Source organism: Parambassis ranga, chromosome 13, assembly GCF_900634625.1.
Source record: "Parambassis ranga chromosome 13, fParRan2.1, whole genome shotgun sequence".
Classification (NCBI taxonomy): Eukaryota; Metazoa; Chordata; class Actinopteri; family Ambassidae; genus Parambassis; species Parambassis ranga.
Genome location: NC_041033.1, coordinates 13,563,602 through 13,579,439, shown reverse-complemented (window position 1 = coordinate 13,579,439; position 15,838 = coordinate 13,563,602). Strand labels below are relative to the sequence as shown.

General features: G+C 42.6%; 1 protein-coding gene and 1 pseudogene across 1 annotated transcript in view; both read right to left on the bottom strand.

The window, feature by feature from the left end:
• Window positions 1-13,825, bottom strand: part of dock10 (dedicator of cytokinesis 10) — a 47,751-nt gene extending 33,926 nt beyond the window's left edge. The window contains exon 1 of the mRNA XM_028420661.1: window positions 13,550-13,825. Coding sequence (XP_028276462.1) covers window positions 13,550-13,657 — 108 coding nt within the window. The 5' untranslated portion in view covers window positions 13,658-13,825. The remainder of the gene's footprint in view (window positions 1-13,549) is intronic.
• LOC114445558 (uncharacterized) lies at window positions 11,251-11,426 on the bottom strand (annotated as a pseudogene).
• Window positions 13,826-15,838: the final 2,013 nt, after the last annotated feature.

Here is a 15,838-nt window from a genome sequence, read left to right as displayed (position 1 = left end):
ATTCTGGCTGATTGAGTTAAATAAACTGATGCTTTTTTTTAAAAAAAAGAAATAGTGTGTTTATGCTTGTGTTTGCTACAGTAAATCCTCTGCAGTGTTCCAAAGCACAGGCTGGCAGAGTGTGAGGCTCCAGGAAAAGCATTGGGGAGCACTGAGAGAGGCTATTGAACGGAAAGTGGATGGAAAGTGGGGAGTGGGCGGCTTTGCAGATGAAGCATGCATTTGGATTTTTTAGGACTTGTAGAGCTAACATGAAAATCTCCCTAACGTTTGTTTCATGAAGCAGAATATTCCATTACAGCACTGCTGATGTCCCCGAGTGCCAACGATGATCACTTTTACCCCTCTAATTTTTCTCATGCCCCCCCCCCACCCCCAACATCTGGTCTTCATTTATTTTCCATGTTCCATCACTGTGTGGCTGAGCTGAAAAAAATGTTAAAAAAAATAATGCATTCTCAGAACAAAATGGTTTCATATGTTTTACAGCTCTTCTCATTATAAAATTCTCTTTGTTTCCCCTGCCAGCCAGTTGTACTTGTTGAACCAAATGCAGACCAAAGTATAGATTTTAGAGGACAGAACAGCACTATCCTTGCCCTTTACTAACTGAATCTGCAGAGCAGAGATCGAACAAGTGCGAACATGTCAATCAATCATTAGAGGAAGGAAAACTGACCTTAGACACAGAAATGACATGAAAAATGATTATTTACTTGAAAATGTTGCCACAGCCAATCTGAATACATATCTACACATGCATGGGCATTAGCATAAAGGGATGGGATCTAATAAATCAAGCTAATAAGATGTCTACATAAATGTGGTAGTGTGTATTAATCTGAAATATTGGTTACTGAATATAAAAATAAATTGCATTAGAAATATGACGTAACATAGGAAATTAAAAATTCTATAAAACATTGAATATTGATCTCATGATAATACACAAAGTTTATTTTTAGTTCATTAGGTGCTGGTTAATTCTGGCACCTGACAACTTTCATACAACAATATATAGGTAGGAAACACATCAGTTTACAGGAAATGGTAACCCATTTGGTAACCCCAACAGACACATCTACTGTTTATTTGTTAGGCCGTGTCTAAGAACTGAGAGAGAGAGAGAGCTGGGGATTGATGTCAACTAATGAGTCCAACACAGATGATTTTAAATTTGACAGATAAAGTTCCAGATTACTATAGGTATTGTTATTGTGAATCCCTTTGTCTTCATAATTATGTAGTGAAAATTATTACAAGCTATTTCAAAACAAATAACATAAATAATGTTTCAATATGCACACAATGGTTTATATGAGAGAACATTTGACATATTCTGTATGTAGCAATTGTTTTAAAGGCTGTCAGCAGATCTTTAATCATGACACACATAATATATAGGTCCAAATGTTTGCAGAGCCTTAGTTCCCTGCAGAGAGTAGGAGGTAACCATGGTGATGTTGTTAGGTCATGATTAAGGTCATTAGTGTCTATGTCAGAGCGTTGGAAAGCCCCACCCACCTCCCACATAAATGCTCATTATTATAATGATTTACATAGCTAAATATAAACAGCACAACACACACAAACACAGCCGGGGACACATACAAATTACAATTCCTCTCCCACACAATGTACAAATATTAATGTGCCCCACTCAGTGGGAGATGACAGTGCATATGTCCAGTGTGCCGTACAAAAGAGGAGAGAGCCTCCCTCTTTGCCGCCTCCCAGTGTCCAAATCCACCGCCTTTTACTAAAGGCTCTTCAGTCCAACATGCCTTATAGCAGCAGCTACTACACACAGAAACCACAGAGATGGGCTTTGTTTGTATGCCAGGCCTCCACAATGGTCCTGTCATGCTAACATGCCCACACAAACATGCCCTCTAGCTGCCAGCAAAGTCCCCATGTTACTGATGTGACTGTGGTCTCATTCTGTCCACCTGCCCTCACACAGCTGAAATGTCATACTCTCTCCTCTAGGTGTTTCCATTGACATGTTAATTGATCTCACACAATTTGTGTCCACAACGGGTAAACTGAGAGTTTAAAAAAAAAGCACTAAACAGAAACATGTAATAAATATATAATTCAATTAAATTGTAGGTCTGGTGGTGTAAATATTCATCACGCAAGGATGAGGTGAGTTTTTCACCGATGATGTTTTTTCTGCTTGTTTCACTTTCTGTTTCTGTTTTTAAAGAAAAAGAAAGATGAACGTAACTTGGAAAGAACTGGCTTTTCAGAAAGTGGTTTCAGGAGCAGGAAAAGAAGTTAGTCACTTGGAAGATATAGAGATCCTCACAACAACAACAAAAAATGATGACCTTTTAATAATTTTAGAAAAAGAAGAGATTATTGGCTAATTTCTTTTGACAAAGAGACACAGAAGTGGTTCTGTTAGATGAATAGATTGTTATGCAAACAGAAAATTCAATTTCAGGTTAGTTCTTAGTTTTACTCTTATCAATTACATTAATCTAGGTGGCGTTTCTGTGACATATTCATACTGTTGACAGTTACATTTTGGCAGAGGAATATGAGTCATTCAGCTCTCATTACAAAATGTGCAATTCAACAAATCTTTTTTCTAATTATTAGCAAGAAATAAATGGCTTTGCTAAATGAAGTGTTGAATAGATGCCTGAGTTCATGTACACCTTTTTTGCTTTTGTGTTGACTGGGGTTAAGTTGTGTGTGTGTGTGTCTGAACCTCTGTAAGAGGATGACATCATCGGGGTGTAGAGGGCAGTGTGCTGCCATCATTTGTGGACTTAATGCTTTCCAGCTGTACAGCCTCAGTCTCTGCAATCCCTCTGTTCCCGGCAGAGCTGCTAAACAATACTTAAGTCGACAAAGTAGCAGTTTTGTACACTCGATTTGCAGGAGGTTTATTGCATATTCATGTGGGTTAACTATATATGCAAAAGACAAACACAAGCCATTTTACTGACTTCAAATAATTCAAGCCAACTAGGCCAAGTAGGAAACCACAGTCCATTAAAAGTGCTGCACACTGCCTTGTAAGCAGTTAGCTCTGCTATAGTTAGGCTCCCTGTAGAGCAGGAGGCTGACTCATGGCAGCAGTGTTTGATGTGGTGCAGAGCTCCACAGAGTTTACTTGGGAAAACACTCTCCCGTTCCCATGGTGACCACAACAGGAAGGATGCTGTCACTCAAGGGTTCTGGGCTCTCAGCAGAATTAGGCTATGCCCCTTGGACCTCACAGTGCAACAAAAGGGACACAGGGTCAACCTCTTTCTGGCTGCACTTCTGTTGCCCATATTCTCACACAGCATGCTGATACATACAGTGTTTTCCAGCGATGTGCTGCATAAGATGCAGAAAGGTTATTCACTGCAATGAAATAAGGAGGAAAAAGTGCCAGAGAAAAATACAGGGTGCAAGTGCACAGCACATAGTTAATGGAACAATGTGCTGCTGGCCTGCAGGTCGGCCTGGCGTATGCCCCCTTGTGTATTTGCAGTGACTTCATGTCACAAGTGATCTTAATATTGCTTCAAAGTCCTCCTCGTGTGCTCTTCTCAGTAAAACCTCAGCGTGCAGATGCGTCACCACAGCACACCATTTCCAACACAAACAGGAAGACACACTTGTCTAAACTGAGTTTTTTCATGATCCATCTCATGCTAATGTTTCAATGTATTATGTCATTCAGCTGTTATCTCATGGGGTTAATTCTTATTTTGAGGCAGTGGATTTCCCTCTTCCAGAATGGTAAAACTGCAGAACAATGTTCACATATGAATCCCTTGTAGTTGTTAGGTGCGTGAGTACATGCAGTCATGTGACCCTGCTATAAGTAATGTGATACAGCGGATAAAGTTGTGCAGAAGGCAGGAAGACATGTGTAACGTCTCTCACAGGACTGATCTGGCCCTGAGGTTAACAGGAAGAGTTCAGAGCCACACCAGCACACTGCCAATGCCATCTAGTGCCGAGTACTCAACACAGCAGCCTGTGTGTGGGTGATGAAGGAAATGCCTCCACACCTCTGTATGCAATTGGTTCTGCTGTATTTTAATGAGTGACCTCCAGGAGGCGCTCTGTGCCAGAGATACTATCTGGTCCTCTGGCAGCTAGTTTGTTTGGAAAAGGAAGCTATTAAAATGTCTTTAACTGAGAACTTAAGTCCTGAGGCAGGAGGGGATGTGGGAGGAGAGGAGGGAGGAGGGGGAGTAAGTGAAGGGAGATGAGATGAAGACTTTGGGAGAGGGGCAGTTGGTGAGGAGCAAAGAGGGGGGCATTGTTAAAAATTTTTCCATTCATTCTTATTTGGCTCACTTCCTTGTCGAAATTCAGTCTAACATCAGTGAACCTCGAATTTTATTTACTGTTCTCACAAAAACAACACATGAATCTGCTGCATTTCAACAGAACAGCTACACCATAAAGAGAATATTATGTTAAAAAGAGCCTGACACAGAAGGACCTTTAAAGGTGAGGGATCAGTGGGAGAGTAATTAGATGCGGACATGTTCCTTAATGTAGAGGTCAGCTGTGAAATGCGTAAAATTCACTGATTCATATAAAAGAGGTACAGTAAATGAAAGGTACTGTTTTACAATCAGCATTTTAGTAGTTTAGTATTTGTGCTGTGTCAAACAGAGCCATTGCTTTGAATTTCACAGATAGAAAATAGCCTGTACTTGTCCACCTGCCTGCTTTGTTTTGACATTAATTCACTGACTCACACATTCAGGCATCGTATAAATGTATGGCTTCTGAGTTTAAAATAAAAAGAATATTATTAGGCAGCCATGCAGTAAACTCAGCAGAAAGACACACTGGCTACTGTCACAGAGCCGGTACCTCATTAATTCACGCTCCCACGTGGCATCTCTCCACGTCTCCCTGCTGTTCCCTCCTCCCTCCCCCCACCGTCCTGTCCCATCTCAGGCCTCAGCAGTCAAGCGTAGACGGCTGAGGTCATCGGCTTCCTGTGTAATACATATTTGTGACAATGCCCATCTTTCTGCAAATGAGAGCATTTGTGATTTGCTGTTTGTCGTAAATTGTAGGTTATTTGTGGCGATAAACACAAAGTTAATATCACATGAAAGGTTAAAGGTGCCAACAAAACAAGATGAGCTGTTTCTTTCATTTCAAAAGAAAGCACGCTAATTAGAAGCAGGAAAAATGCTGCTTCACTGCTGAGAGGAGAGATTCGGCCAATATTAATCTGTTTATGATAACTTTATATTACTGGAAACAGTGGTACAGCAACATAATAAATACCAGTCCAGTGGGTTCTCCTCTCTGCACAGCCGTGTATCCTTCGTGTCTCTGCGATCTTATCTGAGCCATTTACACAGCTGTTAGGCCTCTCCTGTTTCCTGTCCAGGTAAGAGAGTCTCCAACCAATAAAACTTCTTTACCTCAGCCAAATCAAACTCTGAAAAAACTCTTATTCCTACTTCCAGTGCTAGCTCAGGCCACTGACACTAGGAAACCGTAACTATTCCTCGAGCAATTATCCCTAATGATTTCTGTTTCCTGTACCTCCGTTAGTTTGAGAAATGTGTCCTTACTCTGAACCTGCCATATTCATCCTAAATCAGACCCAAGCCAATATTTACTTTTATGCGGTCATGCCAGAAACACATACCAGCACAAAGGATACTCCGGTAATAAGCTACTGGACATTATGAACAATAATATCAGCTTCGTTCCAGGCTGATCAGTAAAAAATCTTTCATATCTTTCACATCTTTATGCCAACCCCCAATCTGCACCCTCACTGTAATAAAAAAGGAAGCTTAAATTGCAATAAATCATTCAGTCATAACGCCTACTATGACATCTACACAAAGCCTACATGTAACCTCTGCATAACCTCAACACCAGCGCTAACAATCTACCAGACGCCCACTCAGCACTGCTCTTTCTCCCAGAGGTCCCAGTTTAGGCTGAGGACGCAGCTGTCCTGAAGACTTTCCCTCCTGCATTTTCATATGTACGATCCTCCCTTACCTTTATAACCCCCCACCCCCACCCCTTAGGGCCACAGAATCCCGCCTCATCCTTTTTTTCCAATATCTTTTGCAGATCACCCTTTGGCTGTTTGGCTGATATTATAGGCACAAAAAAAGATAGTGAGACCCACAGAAAGTCTGTAAATCCAAAACAGACACAAGATAAATACTAATTCATTCAATCATTCCCTGCCCCTCTTATACCACCATTCAGAGGTGGGACAGCCCTCACCACAGTACCTTCAGTTATTGGGAAATCTGGCTCTAGGTTTTGTTTCCTGTGGGACACATGTCAAGGTGACACCTCTGTGTGTCATTTCTGTGCATGCCATTTCTGCAAATTAACAAGAAAGCCACATTAACCTTTGCAATTCTATCTGCATCTATAGGAAGTAATGTAGAAACCAAACATGTGTGGAAGTCACGTCATGACTACGATTTTGTAACCATTTATCTTTGTGTAACGTTGTGGAATAATAACCTGTCTTTGTCTGTTTTACTTTCTGACACATGGGCCAAGTGGTAAAATGGGATTATCAGTGGGCTGGCTGGGTTGATCAAAGCTAACAGGGAACAGTAACACAAGCAGAGGAACAAAAAGCTTTTAGCAGAATTTGGGCACATAACAAAAATACGGTCCTGTTTAACAACTGACAGACTATTAGGAGCAGCCTGTATAAATGGTACCATCTGACACACTTCCTTTACATCTCACCAGTGTGCTTCATTAGATCACTCCTGTACTCTCATTCTATCTAGCCAGTGAATACAGTTAATGAGGGAAAGTCCACATCACATATTACTGTTACACACTGTGTGTGAGTAGATATAACAAGGCGAGGGCAGCAGGGCATGGGGGTCGAGCAGCAGTGGCAGCAGCATATTCAGACCTCCTACTCTGGAATGCAGCAAGAACGAGAGAGAGAAAGAGAGACAACACTGCAATTCACTCACAGAGAGTCACTGAACTATTCTTAGTCCAGTATGTAAAGTGGACCCCTCCACCACCACCACCACCCTCCTCTGAGGGTACTGTGAAAAGAGTCTGGATGGACGAGTGGATGGTGCTGTCTGTTAAGTTACAGGGCAGGATGGTGGGGCTGGATGAAGAGCTTTAGAGAAAGGGAGAGAGAGGGGATAAAAGTTAAGCTCCAGTGAGGCAGAGCCTGGTCAGCTAAGTCTAAATGGAGCAGTTCACCGGCTGTGAAGCCTCTCCAAAGAGCCTATTGTAAACGTACATTCACACAATGCATGGAGCCCCGGGGACCTCTCCCGCTCTCTGTCACTCCTCCTCTCATGTGACCTCTCACAAACACTGACATACAGACAGACACTTTGTCTCTACCCAGTTTGCCTACCTAGACTAAACAGAGCCCCCCCCCAACACAATTCAACTATAACAAGACTACATGTATCTCACAAAAAAAAATCTATGCCCACACCCAGCACGCACTGCTGAGATCACTGTGCAGAGTTCAAACAGTGGGGGAATTCAGCAGGAGACAGTGTCAGCAGTGACAGTGACAGCCTCAGATTCTTTCTCTGCACTGTGTTTGCTTTTATTTCTCCGTCCTTTCTGAATGAGTCATTGAGAATATCAGGAACCACACACACACACACACACACTGACCAAGGCCTGGCAGTGCACGTTCCTACTGTTATCGGGCAAACATGGTTGAGTCGTCTACAGCTCAGTCATAACAAATGTCAAAGAGCTATTCATCTCCTCTAATCCCTTGCTCTATTCTCTTGATGGTATACATATACACACACTCATACACTGAAGACTGTAGAGGCATTCACTCAACATAACAAGAAGTGAGGACTGAAGGGCAAAGTGAATGTAATCCAGCTGATTTTGGAAAGGAATGAGGGAGTGTAGGCAATTAGGAGATGCAAAAGAAGAGGGTGAGGTTTGAAAGAAGGCAGTACAATCTGCTGATCAAACATCTAGAAACATTTAAACGCACAGGTTTGGGTTGCAGAGCGTGGATGGAGCGAGCCTGACATCCTGTTTCACATAGTCAGAGTGTGCAAAAACTCAATCTATGAGGTTAGGTTTTCACAAGTTGGTTTGACACAAACAGAGAGATATATCTTACATGCAAACCTCTGCTGTGGAATGGTGCACATGATGTTCATCACAAGTATCAGTTATGCTGCATGGAAACAGGCAGGTCACAGGGAGTCACAGATACACATGATCCATCACTATACAGTATAAGTCTGCATCTGTAAGCTCCATGTCTTTTCCCACACTCTCATTTATACGGTTATACAACCACAACTGATTCCATAAAAACTCGAGCTTACATAAGAGAACAACTGTGTCACACAAAGACATGTCAGGTTGATTGGTAAAGCAGCTTGATGTCAGACTTTGTGGGAATAAATCTACTTTTTGTTAAATGAAACCAACTTTGATCAACAGACCTTACATTGATGTCCACAGAGGCCCTGAAGAGAACAGTCTGCCAATAATACGACAGAAAATATATACCTAACATATTATTAAGCACACTTGGACAAAATGTTTATAGCAAGCTATCTGCACTAAAATCTCAGTGCAGACTCCTTTGGGAGGGATGACAAATTTTCTCTTCCTCTTCTCACCAACCCTATCTCATATTCCCTTTGGCTTTCCCCTCTTCACGGTCTGGCTCTGTAAAATGATAAAGACTGCTGATGTCTGACCCAATTAAAGGCTTGATTCCACTCCCGTCCCCATCCTACCTTCCCCTTTCCAAATAATAGTAATAGAAAGCATGTGACGGAGAAGCCTGTGTGAGTTCAGACTCAGAGTCATCGTGCAAGCAGCAACTTCAGATCGAGAGAAAGAAAGTTAGGTGATAAAAGATGGGGTAGGTGTTCGAGAAGCCGTCAGAGGAGGCCGGTTACAGATATATGTATGTGTAGTGAGCAGCAGCAGTAATTAATTAATGAGATTTCTTGATAAATTAGAGCGTGGGAACAGAGGAGTGAGGTGATGTAAGTTATATGAAAATGGAATAAGTGAAGATTATGCAGGGAGTGATAGCAGTGCTTCCTGTTAGAATTCCATCCTAATTGACCTTTCTCTGTTACCGTGGTAACCGAAGCAACGCAGTAAAAGGAAAAAAAAGAAATTACTGGTAATCTAACTGGTTTCTTTCCTCTGGGACTATAGATTTTCAGCATTATCAGTTTGACTAACAGGCATGAGACATCATATTAGCTGCTGCCAGTAACTAATTAGAACAACAAACTGTGGTCATACCAGAAACAGATCTAGAGTGGTTACAAAACCACATGTGTGCATGCAAAACTTGGTTGGCAGACATACACGGCTATACATGGCATGTATGCTGTACAAATAGACAGGTCAGCTGTCACACACGCAAAGCACCCCAGGCAGTCAACATGATGCGTCATGAGGAGAGAGTGGAGTCAGACTGACATACACCCCCCCCCCACCACCACCACCACCACCACCACCACCACCTACCACCGACACACATTTTAGCTCACAACAGTAATGCCTGGTAGTAGCATTTAAAAAGAAAAACAGGCACATACATTTCATGACTGATGAAGCCAGAAAAATGAAAGCCAACGAAGACAAAGTGGTGAAAGTTACACTAATGCGACGAGACAGGCCAAAAATGTTTTGTGTCCGAGGTAATGAAATGATACCTTTGATGAAGTGAGACATAAGCAGGAGGGTCAATGACATTCACTACTTCATTTTTTAGTATTTACAGCTTGGCAGAGTCTGGTATAAAAGGTGTAAAATTACAGGAAGGAAAAACACTTGAACTTTCACCAAAGCGTGACTTTCTTTCAAATGTGAGTGTTTTTAGCATTCAAGCCAAAGAACACACACACTGCAGGTCTCTGGTGATTAGTTTAGGAGAACAGGAACATGAGTATGGTGAACCACACATTGGCCAAAGAAGGAAGTTTTACATGTTTAAGCCCATCAACTGTAAGACAAATATATTTTATATCACTGTCAGCTATAGGTTGCAAGACAGTTCACAAGTCTTTTGTGTGAATAACAACCGTCACACTGTTATTAGCAGTGAAGAAGCAGCTGATATAGTGTGGGTGAACAACATACTCAATGATACAACCATTTGGGTTATGTAAGATGAATTGTTTTAACATTTTGTCATCTTCATGTAATGTGAAAGTGTCATAATCTTAGTGATAAATAGTATTTATTTATTGTTAGATCTATAAACTGGCCCCCTCTTTATGTCTGTCTGTAGGGCTTAGAACTTTTTGACCAATGAAAAGTATCCATGTATCCACTCTGCCTATTAAACAGAGCTGAAGGTAAAGTATTGATTTCATCTGACTAATAATAATGATGAAGAAGAAGAAGATATTCAAAAAATGACTGGTGGACAGAGTGGACAACAGATGCTGCTTAGTAACAAAATGCCTAATAAAGCCTGAAACTACAACTGGGCACCAACAACAGCCAATGTGTGACCACGCTTGAAGCTTGCAAGTACCATAAGGGCACTGAGCATGCCAAGGGCAAAAAGTGACATGCTATCTGCCAAAATGCAAGTCAGTATCATGGTGACATAACACCAAAATGTGGATGTCAAAAAGGCAATGAGCATGCATATGGCCTAAAGAGCGAGGGTGTTTGTTTGCCGTGTGCTACTCTGGGCAAATAGAGTGCGAGCTGCAGTGAGATGCCAGGGTTCAGCACGTTGGCCCCCATCTCTGGCTGCGTGGTTAGTGTGGCTGGCATCCCAGAGGCATGGTATGACATGTGGTCCATCCCAGCAGACAGTCAGAGTCACAACAAGAATGACACTTGTGTCTACACAACTGCTCTGCTGCTCACTTCAGGCATCATAAACACTCAGCACAGATACTAAACAGTTTAATATTGAAACTGATATGTTAAATCGTATGTACGTCAATCGGTTTGGATCATTTTTGTTTGTTATATGGTGTACAACACACACACACACTGCATATTTGACGATGGGTGGGCTGACCACTCTGAAAAAACACTGAAGCAGTCAGAGAGCAGTGATTGCTTTCACAGAGCAGCTCATCAGAGGAAAACACAGTACCAGGTATCATGTGTGCTACATACACACGCAAACTTTCCTACAACCTTCTGAACCTGATCTGAACCTGATCTAACCTGAGGAGCCGTGAAGAGCAGTAAGAAATACACAGCATTATTAAGAAACCTTTATTAGTCGCACAATGGGGAAATTGTTTAAGGCAGACACACAACAGTGACTAGGGAGAAGTTGGGATTGAACCACCAACCTTCCGGTTATTGAACAACTATGCTACACCACTGAGCCACTGCTGCCCATATTAAAAAAAAAGGTCCCCGGGTAGGGGACGAATCAGATATTAAACTGATAAGAACAGATACTACTCTTAGCCAAAAGGCCGAGAAGCGAGCATAGAAGAAACACTGACAGCACGGACGGACGTCAGACATCAGTGAATGAAATAAACGGCCTACTATGAAAGGAAAGCAGAGGTCAGTGAGAGAGAGCAAAGCCTGCGCTTCATCGAACATTATGCCATAGGGCCTGATTCTGCTGACCTGGTTTCTTTCACCAACAAAAGCCATACAGCGCTGACATTTACACACCAACCTAACCTCGTCTGGTGTCCACAAATACACACGCACATGTATGCTTTATCTCATCACACAGTCTGAACCACATATCCACACATAGAAGTAAACATTTATGGCATTTTTCAGTCTTTACATTTTTTTAAAGATACTGAAAAAAATTTAGACTTATCAGGCAGTTTCAGTCTCACTGCAGGTGTTGATTGAAATGTAAGTCATAGTTTCCATTTCAGTAAATAACACCTCGAACTTTTTTTTTAACAAATGGTTAAGTGCAATAACAACATTTTTGCATAGCTGTGAAAAACGTACTGTTCACATTCTCGGTATATTAATAAGTGTGCTGCACAGTGCTGAGAATAGAGGTACAGCTGTATATACTGGATAATGATATAACTGTGATAGGCTAATATGTCAGTTTGGTTCATCTCATAAACACTTTCCAGAACATTCATGATCATTACGGCTCTTTATGAAAAACCATTAAGTACCGCAGTGCAATAGAGCTGGTATCTGCAGAAATACACATTAGTTACACACATCAACCTGAACATCATCATGTTCCACTTATAAATAAGCAATTTTCCTAGATGGTATTTTCACTTGTCCTGGCAAGGAAACGAACAGGTGTTATTAATAATATTCACAATGGCTCCATTCTCTTCAAGTGGAAAGAACCAAAACAGGTGTCCTGCTGCACACCACACCAATGCATATATAGGGTGACAGACAGGTTGTGTCAATGTGATATTGTAAATGATGATCAGACAGGACAGGTCACAGAAATACTTCAATCATCACCTGCCTATCCAGCTGCTCACAGAACGCCTTTATATTCCACTGACAAGAACACTAAAACAAATCCAGGTTTCATTTATTGTAAGTCTTTTCCATTGTTTAAATCCTCTCCTCTGCCCCCCCCCTTCCCACCCCCACCACACTTATTCCAATCACTTTTCACTGCACGCTCTGTGCTGCCTGTGTGTGTCCCACTGACACACTAACACCAGAGTGAAGAGGATGTGGAGTAGCAGCAGAAAAAAGACTGGAGTGGACTGACCTTTCTCTATGCTAATCCCTACAGAATGGACACACACACAAACGTGCGTGTGTGTGGGCAAAGGTAGAGGATTTGTCCACGGCCACATGAATCAAAAGGACATCATGAAGATACAAATCCTTATTTATGAGTGTTTGTGAGCCTTTTGCCTATATGGCTGTATTACCCCTCCTCCCACTGTGTTATCTGTCAGTCAGAGCCTCTCATTATAAAGCACGACACACCCACTGGAGAATCTTTCACATTTCATGATATTATAATACCTTGATAACATAATGAGTCATAAATCAGGCCCAGTATCGCACTGATAGCCCTCTTCCCTTGTTCCTCCATCTTCTGCTGTGTTTCTGTGCACCTCTGTGCAGATGTAAACCGCTGCCTGTGCCATGCACCATCCCAGCCGCTGTTTTTTTTTTACTGCAATTCATTCACCGAACCGGCCACACTAAAATAAACTCCAACCCACTGGGGAATATGATAGGCTCCACGACTTTATGGCCACATTAGCAGCCAATAAGCGTGTTACCGATAGCTGATGGAATTAAATGCAGCGATTCTTGATTCTCTGCCGAGGTTCATCCATTTAAAACGTATTGAATTGTTCCCACTGCAGGATCAATAGGCAGAAGCTGAACAGCATTGCTGCACTGTGCCGCTTGTGCTCATCCACTGCAAAGAAAGATCGTGCAACATGAATGTCAAAGGCAGCTCTGCTACATAGCAGCGGTGCGGGGTGTCTGACAGAGACTGGCACACATCTGATTCAGGTGTACAGACCCTCAGAGCCTCAGAGCCCAGAGCGCAGGGGGCTTTGTGCCGACAGGTGGTGATGCGTTTTTCACTACCACCATATTTTTTTACAATCCGCACGGGTCTACTCACCGTCACTGCGGAGTGTCTGACTGCGTTGCACGCTGTCTGCCGTATCTCCGCCGCGCTCCCGGGTTTCAGCAGGTTCTTGGTGAATCTCCGGGTCGATTCGGCTGCCATCTCCGCATCTGAGCGGTCACGAAGCGCAGTTCTGCCTCTAATCTCTGCTGCAGTCAGTCCCTGGCCCTCGCTCCTAACGTGAGCCCACCGAGCTGTGTTTACACACACATACACAGACACACACACACACTGGCTACACACACGCTTCACACACACACAGCCGGTTCACACACGCGCAGAGCGCGGAGAGCAGGGTATGCCTGCGCGCTAAGACTGACGTCAAGGTGGTCCGAGTCTGAGATGCTACGTCTGGCGATGACTTTCAAATTAAAACACCGCTTACAAAGCAACCTGGAACTGATCTCTGGGTCAGAATTGTGCTTTTATTGTGAAGGCCGAACATCCATTCTAGTGGAATTCTTCTATTAAATCTTTTCTAGTTTGACTTTTCGAAAGAAGCCGATAATTCCACGGTGTTGCAATTTCACTTTCAAAAAGCCCGACACATCTTGGTGATTTATATCATTCATACGATGTTAAAACTGAATCAGCACCTTCAATTAGCAGCCCAACAACCTTTGCTGAATCTGTTTAGGGACTGTACAATGCACATGATGTATCCCATGGGGGAGCTCTGAAATGTCAACTATTCATCAGCAATCCAGTCACGACCAGTGAAGGATGGAGCAGCAATTACAGTAGAGGTGACTAGATGAGGGAGACGCACAGGTCAACAGCGACACCTGGTGGCGTTACACAGGAAGTAGCATTATAGCCAGAAATATGTTGGTTCCTACTGAAAGCAATTACAATTGTAACATGACTGAATCTATAGAAAGAGCCTCAAACAGACTTTTTTTTTTTATAATGTTCTGCTTCCCTGTAATGTCCATAGGCAGTACTACAGCAGCTTTTAATTGATAAGCTCCATTCTTGAGATTGGAGGGTAAAAAAGTTGGCACTGCAAGTTGTAGAATAAGTCACAAATAACACAGCACCTTGTTAGAATTAGTTAAGCTAACAGTGGACACAGCATAGATAAAATTATAGAGCAGCAGAGAAGATCTATTTTTACTTTATCGGCGACGCAGGCGATCTATTTAAATCTGTCTATAAACATGAGACAGGTGCTAATGTCAGCATAGCTAACCTTTCCTAACGCTAACTCCGCGATACCTTACTTACCGGAAACACAGAGCTTCCTGTACAGTCTGGAGCGCTCTGCTGATGGCAACAATGGATTTCAGACGACGCTCAATCCATTTGATCAAGTTTATCCATTTCTTTAAGACTTTTTGTGATCACAGCCCACCAGCACCACTGGCACACACGCTCGGTTCTGATCACGGGGCCACGAACGCTTTGTGACGTCACATGACGGCGGGGAATATAAATAATTAAATAAATACGTGGAAGTCACATTATGATGACATCTGATCTTCAAAGTGATGTCATCCGTGGCGGGGCCAAAAGGTATATCTAGCACGTCAGACGGTAACATCGAGTATTGTGTATTCACACACAGCGGAGAACAGACAGCTTATCGGATAACTCAGAGTATCAGCTGGATTTGGATAACTTGGATCATTTCACTCACCGAGCAACAATTTCCCAGATAAATACATTTTTTGAAAACCATACAGAAGGTTCATCTACCCAAAAGAGAGCAGAGAAGATGGTCAAACCGAGGAAGTTCGGAGCTGTAGCGCACCCTGCGAAACCTATTGTGCAGAAAGAGGCACCATCAGAGTCAATGATGTCTCCAGAGGAGGGCATCTGCTGCGTTCAGTCCATCCTGAACAGACTGACACCTGGAACCTATCAGAATTTGATGTCCGAGTTAAAGGACCTGCGTCTTGACACTGAGGACAGCTTGAAGACAGTGGCTGATATGATCATTGAAAGAGCCACACTGACACCAAACCTGTCAGCGCAGTACGCTAACATGTGCCGCTGTCTGCTGAAAGTCAAGAGCTCATGTTCTGTGAAGTTCCAAACGGTGATTGTCCAACAATGCACGGCTGAATTTGACAAGATTCACGGACAATCAAATCGTTTTGAAGAGAGACAGGAATGCCTGGAGGCTGCAAAGGGACATGATAAGGAAATGGAACGGCTGAGGAGAGAACTGGAGGAAATCAGAGCCTCCAGCCACTCACTCAACTACATCAAGTTCCTCGGGGAGCTCTTCAGATCAAAGGTCTTCAGCAACACTGTTGTTCAGACCTGTATCAGAAGACT